Here is a 12,831-nt window from a genome sequence, read left to right as displayed (position 1 = left end):
ACAGCCTTGTGAGTTATGGATGAAAAACCCACAGGAATAGAAAAGCAATCCGTGCCACTACCTCACAATCACGCAAACACTCATGGCTGCAGACATAAGAACACGCACTAGCTCTTTTTTACTTAAGTCAGCCATTGAGATGATCTGTTTTATGGTGCGCTCTTTGCACCAGTACAGCTACTGTAAATGATGATACGAATGCATTTGGGTTAAGAATTTCTTGAATGTGACAAAAAATGTGATGCACACTGTGACAAATGGTGGTTTAAAGGTAAAATTTGTGCAGTAATGCATTCTTTTGTGAATATAGTGTGTCTCGATGTGTTGTCATAATTTAAGGAGGTCGAACTAGATTCAGAGTACATGAGCTCAGACATGAAGATGCAGCATGAGGACTGATGCTTAGGTATAAGTCTATAGTTCCTTAATACATTTTATTTTAATAAACTATTGGGACTGGAATGTACTGTAAAATTTCTATTCATTGCATACAGTGGATACTGTAGTATATTTTACTGTAACTGTTTATATTACAGCGAGTAGACTTCCCAGCTGCCAGGACTTTGCCATAATTTATCCATAAAATAAATTACAGTAGCTGTTCATGTACTTTGTTAGGTACAGCCGTGCAACAGCTGATTACCACAAATGTCTAATCAGCCAATCAAATGAGAGCAACTCAATGTTTTTAGGCATGCAGACATGGGTCATATGATGTGCGGAAATTCAAAGTGAGCATCATCATGAAAATGAAAGGTGATTTAAGTGACTTTGAAGGTATAGAGGCTTTTGGTTCTAGACTAGTTGGATCGAATATTTCAGAAACTGCTGATCTTCTGAGATTTCCCCCCATAACCATCTCTAATGTTTACAGAGAATAGCCTGAAAATAAGATAATATCTAGTGAGCAGCACTTCTTTGGCTGAAGATGCCTTGTTGATGCCAGTCAACAGAGGAGAATGGCCAGACTGCTTCGGCCTGAGGAAGGAAGGCAACTGTAACTCAAATAAACAACTCTCAACACATTGAAGCAAATGGGCTACAGCACATGACCATAGTGAGTACCGCTACCATCAGCTAAGAATAGGAAACTTTCCAATGAATCACCAACATTTCGATGACAAAAGATTGGAAAAGACATCCTGGTCTGATGAGTCGTGATTTCTGTTGCAATATTTCAGTGGTAGAGCCAAAATTTTGTGTAAACAACATTGCCTTGTTTGAATGCTTCATCCTGGTGGTGGCAGTGTAATGGCATGGGGAAATCTGGGCACACCTTTGGTCTCTTAGTGACAACTGAGTGTTGTTTAAATGCCACAATGTACCCGAGTATTGTAGCTGACCATATCCATGCCTTTAGGACCACAGGGAATCCATCGTGTGATGGCTGCTTCCAGCAGGATAACACACCATGTCACAAAGCTCAAATGATCTCAAACTGGTTTATTAAACATGACGATGAGTTCACTATACTCAAATGGCCTCCACAGTCAGATCTGGGATTTGGGAAGTGGTGGATCAGGGTATCCTAATTATGGCTGTGCAGCTGACAAATATGCAATCACGTCAATATGGATCAAAGTCCACCACCTTTTTGAATCGATGCCATTAAGAATTCTGCCAATTCTGAAAGCAAAAGTTGTAACCAAAACAGTGTAGATATACAAGTCTACTAACTGTGGGAGAGATAATACTGACTTTTAAAGAACATATGCATTTATAACTTGGTGGTCTCGTGTTTGTAAATGTCTAATCTGAATATCTTGTTCATGTGTGATATAAAGTAGCATTGTGTCATGTCATTACTTTGGACCCACTTATGCTACGTTATTCAGAACAGCCCACCCTGTCCTGAAAATGAAAACCTGCTAACATGCCCAGCTGAAACGTGGGTTGATGTAAAAATGAAAAGAACCCACGAAGCTACTTCAGGTTCAAAAGGTTAAGGATTTATAAAACCCAATTATTCAAAAGTGGTTTTAAAAAAAATGCCAAGTCCTAATTTGTATTCACAACAAGCTCCTCTAATCACTGCGTTCATTAATATTCCACTGCAGCTGTCTTGTATAACATCTCCTTTACCTAAAGCTCCTGGTTGGTTTTTGGGTACCTGCAGTGGCCAAAAGGAGGGATTCCCTTTTGGGTAGCTGACGTTTGTTTTTCACGCATGGAGGGTAACAAGAACAGTTATATAACTTCAGGATGGTTCAGGTTAGATGACTCTGACTGCAGTCTCCCTATACTTCATTTGCAGTGGGATAGAGAGGAGGCGTGGGGAATTGGGAAACAGAGGAGGGAAGATGTAGGATGAAATGGGGAAAAAAAGGAAAAGGGAAGGAAGAGGAGGGGAAAAGATAGGGGGCGGTGAAGAGGATAGGGAGAATAAAAGTGGAGAATGAGAGAAAGTTGGAGAATAAGAAGAAGAAAAGTATAAAGGAGACAACGTAAAGGGAGAGAAGGGAAAACTCGAGGACAGGAAAGGGCAAAGAAAAAACAGGAAGGAATGCAGAAGGAGGATGAAATGCAAGTATTTACACAGTGTGGAAATATGATGAAGAAATGGAAAAGTAAACAGAAAAAGTAAAAGAGTGAGTGATTTCAAAGAAGACCAGCAAACTCACCACTTAGAAAACTGAACCATATCCTCCGAGTACTGACCGACACGGGGTTTGCGTTTCAAGTTAGTGGTGATTCCGATTACAAGCAACAGTCAAAACAGGATGTCTGCCATCACCTGTTGGTTCAACATCACCAGCATGTGACCGGAATGTTTTCACCTGCAGTCAGCAATCCCTGTGAGACATGATCCGGTGTGTCACAGGAGCAGAGCTATGTTTAGGATTTTGGCTCCATGTCCTCTAAAGCAGCAATCACTGTAGATGTAACTCAGTATTGTCACGTGCTTGTATCTGTACACTGTACTTAGTGCCAGAATAATGGCCTTTTGTAGTATAGTTGTACAAACAATTGTAGCTCCAAAGTGCAAAACAACAAAACCAAAAACCAAACAAAAAACAGAAAACATGACATTTTGCACAACACAATATTAAAATACCCAACAAACATGTTTGCTGGGCTAATTTTCCCTCCCATAACAACAATTATTTGCGGCTTGGTTGGTCTTGGACTAAAAATGAACACCATTATCTGAAGCCAAGAGCCCGCTGAAGTTTATGCTGCACTGATGTTTCAAATATTTTATCCATACATTATACTCACTACTAATTATGAGGTATCTGTGTGATGCACCTCCAGAATTTACAGATGCATCTTGCTAAGCAGACATGCTAGCATTGGCAGCTAACATAGCTTTCCATTGACAGCCCCAAAATGGCTATGTTCGTCTTTAATAAACTCACCAGCCACTTCATTAGGTACACACATTTACCTGTTCATTAACTCAAATATTTAATGAGCCAGTCACATGGTAGAAACTCCATGGCATGTAGAAATGGTCAAGACAGCCTGGTGAAGATCAAACTGAGGACTAGAATGTGGAAAAAGTGACTTTGAATGCAGTAAGGCTGTCGCTGCCAGACTGGCTTGAATGAATTTCATATTTTACTGCAAATCTTCCCGGGTTTTATCCACAAGATCATCTCTCTGGTTTACAGAAAATGATTTAAAAATAGAAAGGATCCATGAGTCAAATAATCACTACAAATCACACCAATATATTTAAAAATCTCATAAGTAGTAAAGTCTTTCAATATGCCCTATAAAGCTAGCTACAACAAACCATAAAATGTGGTTCAAGTAATACAAGGTCATATGTGAGGTGATGATTAACCATGTCTCAGAGCAGTAAACCGGAGAAGGACCCAGATTCTTAAAATCATAATCAATCAAAATTATATATATATTTATAAGAACATGTAATGCTTTTGATGCCGGCATGTTTGAACTCATATGTAAACGTGAGGAATGTGACAAGTTATAATGATTAAGACTTTGAAATCTGACTCCGAGCAGAGATTTTCTGAGGATGACCGCTGCAACAACAAACCCTTCCCTTTCCAGAGACAAATGCCTCTGTAACTGGTTAATGTTTTGCAGAAGCTACAGATAGCAAGAGGGGATCGTTTACTGCACATTCATTCAGAGAATGGCTACATACCCGCCTGAATGACTCACAGTTGTCATATAAACTAAGCCATGGAGTCATAAAACATTGTGAAACATTTTTCACAGGTGATGAAACATGAGGCCTTCAAGACAGGTGACTCCTGCAGATAGTTAAGAGAAACTACTGAATGCATTCCATCAGGTATTCAGATGTTAAGATGTGACCAAACTGAAAAGAACACAAATCTTGAGGAAGAAGTCTCAGGCTCCAGGTACCTTTGCTTGTAGCGCCATCTGGTGACAATGGTGATAATATATGGCTGGCTAATACACTCACAATAAATGATAATAATAAATTTAAAAGATTTTCGAGGCTTTATAAGATGCAATAACCTTTGGATTATGTATACAAACTCTATGCCCACCTATTTATCACAAATCAACCAATCACATGGCAGTAATTCAGTTAATTTGGACATGACATAACTGCTAAAAATGCACATCAGAATGAGGAAGAAAGGTCATGTGTCCTGGTGTGAGAATTTCAGAAACCAGTTGTCTTAAACTTGGACGTTGCTCACAGGGTTTCTGACTCAGTATTTTTGGGTGTGCCCACAGCAAAAAGGTTTTGTGGATGTGCATACTTCTCCGCCCCGAGTTATGAGTAAAGAGTTCACTTTGTGTGACTCAGCATGGTTAAATCTGTGGTTGTCTCCCTCCGCTGGACATGAATGGTCCTACTGCTTGCAAAAAATACGAAATGTCTTAAGGATGGAGTATTTAATGCGCTGTTCAAAAATTAGCACTCGGTCATCAGAGTATACCTCAAACTTAAAGGGCGTCCAGTTATGAAGCAAAAACCAGTGTGAATCAGTTTCACCTACTGTGGTCCAAAGGAAAGTGACAACATGTGCAGTGGAGAAGCAAGAAAAGCCAGCTAAGAGAAAGGAGATTGTTTTATAGGTGTTGGCCACAGATCATTGCTTTCCCTTTATTCTAATGAATTTTTCTCTAGTTTTGTTTTTTTCTCAGTGTGCTTGTCAGATGCCATCCGTGTGTGTTGTCACAAGGTTTGCTGTGTCTCCCGGCAGCAGACACCAGCAGCAGGGCTGGTAACAAAGTTCCCACATGTGGGACTAATAAAGGTTATCTTATCTTAACATGAAAGAAACTCATAAGCCTTGAGCTCGTTTTGTGTTTTTTTTTTTTTAAGAGTGTAGAATAAATCTTAGCTGTAAGCTTTCAGCTCTGGAAACATCCATCCATCCACACATTAAACAAAGACTCCTCTTACTTACTCAACTCAGTTTATTACCAGAGTGTTTGAAGAGCCATGTATGCAAATGCACTGAAATTACTGACAGAACTTTTTTTTTTTTTTTTTTAATTCATCACATGGGGAGTTGATTATTCACTTTGAGCTCAGTATGTTGATCAATATATTTCAAAAATCCAGTGACTGTTTTTTTTCCTTTAGATTACCATCAAGTCCCTCAGGGAAACAATAAATTAACCAGGTTTTAAGCCGTGCTCCGTCTTCCAGGCTTCCGCAAATATAGCAGTTAGAGTTAACATTTCTGGACACCATCAAATCTAAGCAAAGCCTGTGATAATCCAAGAAAAAAAAAAAAGAAAAGCTACAAACAGGTTTCGGTCAGTCCTCTCTCAGATGAGCCACAATGAAGCAACATGAAGGGTACAGGCAATGTAGCAGTGAGCCTTTAACGTTATTTGATCTCTTTTAAAAGGAAAGTTTCTATATTTTCTGAAGTGTTCATCAAATTGAATCACACCCTGTGGGATTATCGTACAGTGTGCGTGACATCCATTCTCTTTAGCCAATCAAAAATCCTTTTGAAGTTGAACACGTTTTATTTGTAACACCGCTCTTCCTGCTTCCACAGTGACCAAATTTACCCACGGGAACTGATTAAATGTAAAAGCAGAAAACTCTGAAAACAACCTTGTAATCAATGGCAAGAACTGCAACTTCCCCCTTAAAGAAAACACCCCCTTCACCTCTGGCGTCTAGTTTGAACCGTCCTGTTATCAGCTTGGTTATGATACATGAAGTAACACTGAAAATAAAATCCAAAACAGGCAACAGATACAGCATGGACAGATAGTTAAAAATGAACATAAAACCAACAAGTTAACTTCCTACACTTAAAAAGCTGACGTCATTTTCAACACACGCTACTCTGCTATGATATTTACAGTTTCTTTCAACACTGACCATCATCTGCCTCCCTTAATGTGTTGGGAATTACTTTTTAAGGCTGTGGAAGTACTCCGCCCACCCTCCCCAAACTAAACAAGTTCTGAAAACTGAGAAGGGAAAAAAATGAATAAAAGAAAGATTGAATCAAGTTTCTGAGACTTGTTGAAGCTTTCGGACAACAGGCTTACAACCAATCAGCAGCACTTGGATTCCTGCAGGAATCCCCATTCAATGGATTCTAATCAGAACATTTGTATCATCTTTTCTACACACCTGACTCCAATGGTAAGGTGTGAATGAATACACAAAACCTGCAGGATACTAGGCACTGACTAAATTCTTTAAAACATGAGCTGTGGCTGTGAAGGAATATGTATTCCCCATTAGCAAACCCGGCACTTACATTAGGGGCAGCTTGTATAAAAGTTTGAGGAAGCATTTCCTGTGTGAAATCCTTCAGATTCACCCCTGCTGTGCATTTAAACTGCTGTTTTTGCTCCCCCCCCCTTCCAATTGTTTTGGGTCCCCCCCCACCTCTAAATCAAAGTTTTGGGAACCTACATTATTAATAGTTTATGTGTCATTTACTATTTCTACCGGTGCAGTGCTGAATTAACACATAAAGACATACAGATGTGTTGACAAATAATGCATGTGTTAAAAGAACGACAGCTTTAATGCATGTACACTTTGCAAACGTACCAGTATGTGCCTGGTTAAAGACAACACATTGTATTGTGAGTTTTAAGACTGTAATGGGGAGGGGTCTCATTCTCTGTCCATGCATTTAAATAGCAACACAGGGGAAAGAAAACAAACGATCAAAAAAAAAAAAAGAAAAGAAAAGAAAGAAAAAAAGGCTAACACACATTTAACACGTCTTAACATATGTCACCCAGAGGTCTGCTGCTCATGTCATTTCTTTCAGATAGATTTGGACTTATAATATTTTTTTTCTCTTTTTTTGTGTCCGTTAAATTCAAATGACAGAATAGGAGTATATTTTGTGGATCACATTCAGACGCCTCGATTCTCTTCTTCTATACTTCACTGTTGCCTGCGTAGAGCCTGGTCCATGTTCGGGCTGAGGAGGAAACAAAACAAGAGGGTTTTGTTTGGTATGAGGGCCATCAGCTGAGTAAATAACAGTAAATAAGTAAAGTGCTGCAAGGTCCCAGAACAGGCAGCAAAAGCACCTGAGAGGTCACAGGACTTCCAAATACAAAATTTTAATATTTAGGCTTTTCATTTCTGTGTTGCTTGTTTTTGATGCTTTACATACTTTAAACTTTATTATGTTTAGAGTTTGAATTGTAGATAGAGGAAAACAAGAACATCATGTTGAGCCACACGAAGCTGATTTCACACAAATAACTATTGATATCCTAAAACAAAACCAAAAAAGGCTTCTGATCTCATTATGTGTTTCTGCTTTTACAGTCAAACCACAAGCAGAATATTTAAATGGTGTATTGGTTTGGTTAGTCACAAAGATTTCCATGGAAACTGGCAGAGAAACCCTGTTTTTACAGCCCATCTCAGACTGCCTTTAACAACACGTAAGAATTTGTTTCATGATTGACTGCTGCGCATACACGCATGCATTTTATTATCTCCCTTATTTAGCGGGTTTCAACTGATACCATCAAGTGAGTTACAACCGAGGAATTTCATTGTCATTGTACACTCAGAAGTGGCATATCAGCCGAGACAAATCAATCAACTTCTTTTACTAGACTCTCCAACAAGATCATTAGGTGCAGACCTCCATGAGCATCAACTTATTTTCTTAAGCTGATAAAATCTATGCTTCACAAAATGTTGGGAGAATAACAAATATATGCAGCTCTCACGTGCGTCATCTGCCAAGCAAACTTGAGAACTGTTACTATCACCTGGCTTTATTTACAGTAGGTCAGCGAGCTGACCCCTCCCACAAAGTCACCAACAGGTTTGTTGTTTTGTTTTCTGGTTGCTATTCTTCTCCTCCCAGGAAATGAACCATAAAGAAAACCATCATCTCAGCTTTGGCTAATTTGCAGCTATTTGTAAAGTGGCTGACAGTTAAGGTCAAAACCTGAGCTGTTGTTTGTTACCATCTGTCATAGCACTTCTCACACTGAAACCTGTGACAGCAGAAATACAGTTTAACAAAGCCCATCCCGAGTTATCTAATAGAAAAAAATAAATCTTCTCCTCACCTGTCTCAATGGCTTGGCTTTCATTTTTCTTCCACTGCTCTGCAACATCATTTGCCAGTGGATCATCTGGATTGGGAGCACTTAATAATGCCTGGATAGATAGCAACACTGTACGGATCTGCAGGGCTGGAGACCACTTGTCTGTGGGACGATCAGGAAAAAGAGGAACAGGCTGGTGGGTTTAATGGGAAAAGAAACAAATCTGATGGTAAACCTATTGTCAACAACTTGCTAGTGGCAGAAAAGGAAAGCAGTCAATATCAGGGCTCAGCTGATCAGAAAGGCAAGGTAAAGAAAAAAAACCATATGAGGGAGTAGCAGTCCTTTAGTGCTGCTCAGTTTGCTAAACAATCTCTTCTATTTTCCACATTCCCTTCTAAACATATATGCAAACACAGCTGCATGCTTTCCTGATACATTTTATATACCAATTTGCTTTCCATTACCACATAATATCAAGATAATAAAAATTAAATCCATGAGTCTATCATTGTATAATAATGCTTATGTGCTCAAATAAATTATAAATACATTTGTTTGCTCAACAGAAAATGCAGAGACTTTGGGATTGTCATAATCTACGCTGCATATGATCGTTAAAATAATCGAAAGAAATCAGTGAACACAAGGCACGAGAGAACGGAAACAGACTCGATTCTGCAGCAGAAATCAGTGCACGGGCTCAGGAACAACCACTGAACAAAGTTTGTCTCTGCACTCATAAAATAAAGAGAAAACTCAGCTGCATGGACCTGAATTGTGAAATTTTATTGCATTTTTTTTAATCAAATACACCTCTAAAGAGGAAACACCTCGCTTGACATCAGAAAAGCTGATGCAAAACAAAGGCTTTGTCTCCAATTATTTAAAATGTGTTACAGATATAAAACTTAAAATGAGCCTTAAAAAAATCTGATATATTGTCTTTGCAACAATTTCACTTAAATAAAATAGTTTAATCATAATGAAATCATCACATAAAATATGGCTGTACAGTGTTCCAATCTAATGTTATCTATCCCATCCCCCAAATCTTGATCTAGAACACATGTCATGAATTAATCTTCCTTTTTCTTACAAATACAATTTAAAAACTCATATTTTGACATTAACAATAAATCAGTTCAGTATGACATGAAAATGGTTCGTATTATTTCCACGTCCTACTGAAAGTAATCACCTAACTTCATTCTTCTTTCAGACGATGAGTTCTTTATATAAAACTGAAGGCATACTTTTCTCTACAACAGGCTTTAACATGTCGGATGTTCACTGCCTGCTCATTGCAAAAACAGAACAATGCCAATGCAAGTAAGTGTTTTCCTAAAGCATTATTATTATCTCTCTTATTCAGTGGGTTTCCACACATTTGTACTTGGAATTGCAAGTAAATGAACTTGTGACTGCTATAAAGGCATAAAAGCCATAAGCTTTAACTGTTTGATGCTCCTCACTTTTACAAAGCAATAAGAAAAAAGCTGCAATCAAGTCCTGCAGAATGCTGTCAGTGTTGTTTCACACCAACATCAACCAGAAAAAGAAAACAGGATGTAAATATTAAAAAAAAAAAAAAAATCATGTAGATTATTTTTATCTCACGGTTTTCTTACCTTTCAAAATGTCTAAACATATTCTTCCCAGTTTGTCAACATTGGGGTGATAGATTTTGGTCATGAATCGCACTTTGGGAGCTGCCATGGGATACTCTTCTGGAAGAAATAGTTCAAGTTTAAATGTGCCTCCTTCAAAGGGAGAATCTTGAGGCCCTGCAATGAACACATGGAAGTAGCGTGCATTCCCTTCATCAGGCGTAGCAGTGATCCCTGGAACAGGCTCTGCCATCAACCGCTGCGTTTCCTGAGCAAGGTCATAGTGAGAAACACAGTTGTTGACATTTTGAATTTAAAAAGGAAGAAAAAGTGTTGCATGAAGAACTGTAGGAGGGTGTCAACAACAGACTTTTAAGTGCATAATGGTTCATAATACACAATTTCACCCCGCTTAGTCACACAGATACTTTCCACTTTACCCTATATATAGACAAGAAAACATTTCCACAAGTTATTTAAAATGGAAACTAAAGGCAGTCAAGTGTCCGTGCAGTGCCTCGCACTGACAACTAATTCAGTGGCTCCACTTTATTTTAATCTAAAAATTTTTTTGAAATTCAACCATTTATTTCACAATACCTAAAACAAGCCTTCTCTCTCCATTGCCTCCTTAATTTCGTGTAGTCTTTTTTTCCCCTTCCTCACATTGTACTTCTGTTCGTGCTTTAGAGAAGTGGTTCTTATCTTTAATATGGAAATATTTTTGTGGCCGAGTACAAACATTTTTTTAAGCAAAAAATACAGTTGCAATAAAGAGTATGTGAGCCAAAAACAGTTCAAACCTTCCGTTTATGAGGGGCAGCCAATCAGAATCACATTAACTTAAAGGGAGCTCTTTAAATAGCTTTTCTTGCTAAAACTCTGAGACATCAACAAACAAACAAATTAGCCAATAAATAATCGCTGTTTAAAGAAGCAACCAGTTATCAGATTGACTGCAGATTTTTTTTGCCTGTCAGTCTGAATAAATTTGTCCAGATTACTTTTAGAAATTGTTTCAGTGCAAGGATTGTTCCACTTTACTGGGTGTATTAACAGTGTATCTGCTAAAGAGTTTTACCGCAATGAACACTGTGCGAAAATGAACAAGGAGGAAGTAGACTATCTATTTAAGATTTCTGCATTCGCTTGAGCAGGTGCACCAAAACATCTGCAATAAACAGGAAGGAAACTGATTCACTCTTAGAATTAGAAAAAACAAAAACGTTTCTTTGTTGTGAATGTAAAGCAAAATGCCACAGGTTTATAAACAGAAGCTGATTCCGGTTTTCCCACTTTGCCTACGGTCGTGTTACTGGTTGTGAAAACCTGTTAAACCTGAGGAAGAGCTGCTAGACGTAGCGGAAAAGGCTGATCGCGCCCACTGCCGGGCCTGGCCCAGCGAAGCTGCGGTGAGGCTAAGGGAGGAGACCGCAGCCCTTAAGGCCTTGCATTTCTGTTTTAGTTCCATATATTTTAATACAAAAACTAAACAAAAGATGACATGGTGACATGCTCGCGTAGTTGGGCTCGAACATATGTTTCGTGAGCACAAGGGCAGCGCTTCACATCAGCATCAGACATGTGTACGAATCGGCAACGCTAAAACTGCTAGCCTAGCTCACTTAGCAAATCCATTCATAGGGCAACTGGGACAAATTTCTACAATCAGTCGAGTCATACTGAAAATGTAAGAAAGCAATAACTTTAACATTGCAAATTAAGCGAGTTAAGAACTCCTCACGTATAAAAAAATTCAACCACCGTCACAGCAGAATTCACTAAACGGAAGTGGCAAACAAAACACAGACAAGCGAGCTAGGTCGACAGCAGCTAAATGTGCTAGCCTTGCTAACGCCAGGCTACACACGAGATGACTGCACGTCTATGTCCATATTGGCACTGAATAACCGCTATAAAATACATTCAACGGCTCATTATGATATATACATATTGTCCGATGACAGGAGTACCTTTACAATCCTACGAGGCAGACCGGCCATCTTGTGTTAGCTATTATATTTTTAGCCGTTGACTCGCCTTCTCTTCAGGTTGAATTGACTGAGCTGCTGAGGCGGGGACAGATAACTCACGCTTCCGGTGGCTTCAGATGACGTAGACAAGTATGCTGATGTCTAAAGACTTCCATGTAAAATATAAATGCTGCAATACTAAATAAATGAACAAATAAAACATATTATGAATCTGAAACTTTAGTTAAATGTTTTCAAAGGGTTCTGAATATATATATATCTTTTTAATGCTGCTATTACTATTTTAAGAAGACAAAATAAAAGGGCCATTCTACAATTGCAGGAAAATTTCTGTCACACCCCAGAATTTGAAAACAGTCTATGCACAAAATACTAAAACTTTAATTTGTTGTGTAAATCACAGCTGCTCTTGTTAAATAAGTGGTTCACACATATGGTTTAAAATACATAACAGCCTTGGAGAATTCCCCAAATCCCAATTTGTCCCAACGTCTTAACAGCCAAACTGGTTGACAAGTATAAGATTTTTAAAAGTTATGAATCAGCTTTCTTTATTTTATGAATGCATGTATCTTGTAATTGTTGAACGACATAACAAAGAAAAAGTGACATATCAAGTCACATGCACACATCACGGGTAGACCAAAGGGCAGTCCACTTTATTATCTTTTCTGACTGCATTGCGTGTATTACCTTAACTAATGCAACCCTATTGCCATATTACCAAAGGAAGCTAAATGAATTTCAAAGATTTCTTCCTT

General features: G+C 38.5%; 1 protein-coding gene across 1 annotated transcript; it reads right to left on the bottom strand.

The window, feature by feature from the left end:
• Positions 1 to 5,355: 5,355 nt before the first annotated feature.
• On the bottom strand, positions 5,356 to 12,197 carry ube2nb (ubiquitin-conjugating enzyme E2Nb). Its single transcript, XM_005725284.2, has 4 exons — positions 12,050 to 12,197; positions 10,098 to 10,344; positions 8,488 to 8,628; positions 5,356 to 7,370 (listed from the first exon to the last, which is right to left on the bottom strand). Exons 1-4 carry the CDS (start codon positions 12,077 to 12,079, stop codon positions 7,327 to 7,329), a joined length of 462 nt encoding a protein of 153 aa, XP_005725341.1. The 5' UTR covers positions 12,080 to 12,197; the 3' UTR covers positions 5,356 to 7,326.
• Between the last annotated feature and the right edge of the window lie 634 nt (positions 12,198 to 12,831).

This window comes from Pundamilia nyererei, unplaced genomic scaffold, assembly GCF_000239375.1.
Source record: "Pundamilia nyererei isolate P.nyererei 1_Seehausen unplaced genomic scaffold, PunNye1.0 scaffold00014, whole genome shotgun sequence".
NCBI lineage: Eukaryota > Metazoa > Chordata > Actinopteri > Cichliformes > Cichlidae > Pundamilia > Pundamilia nyererei.
Note: the sequence above shows the minus strand (reverse complement) of the source record. Positions and strands in the feature narration are given on the sequence as shown.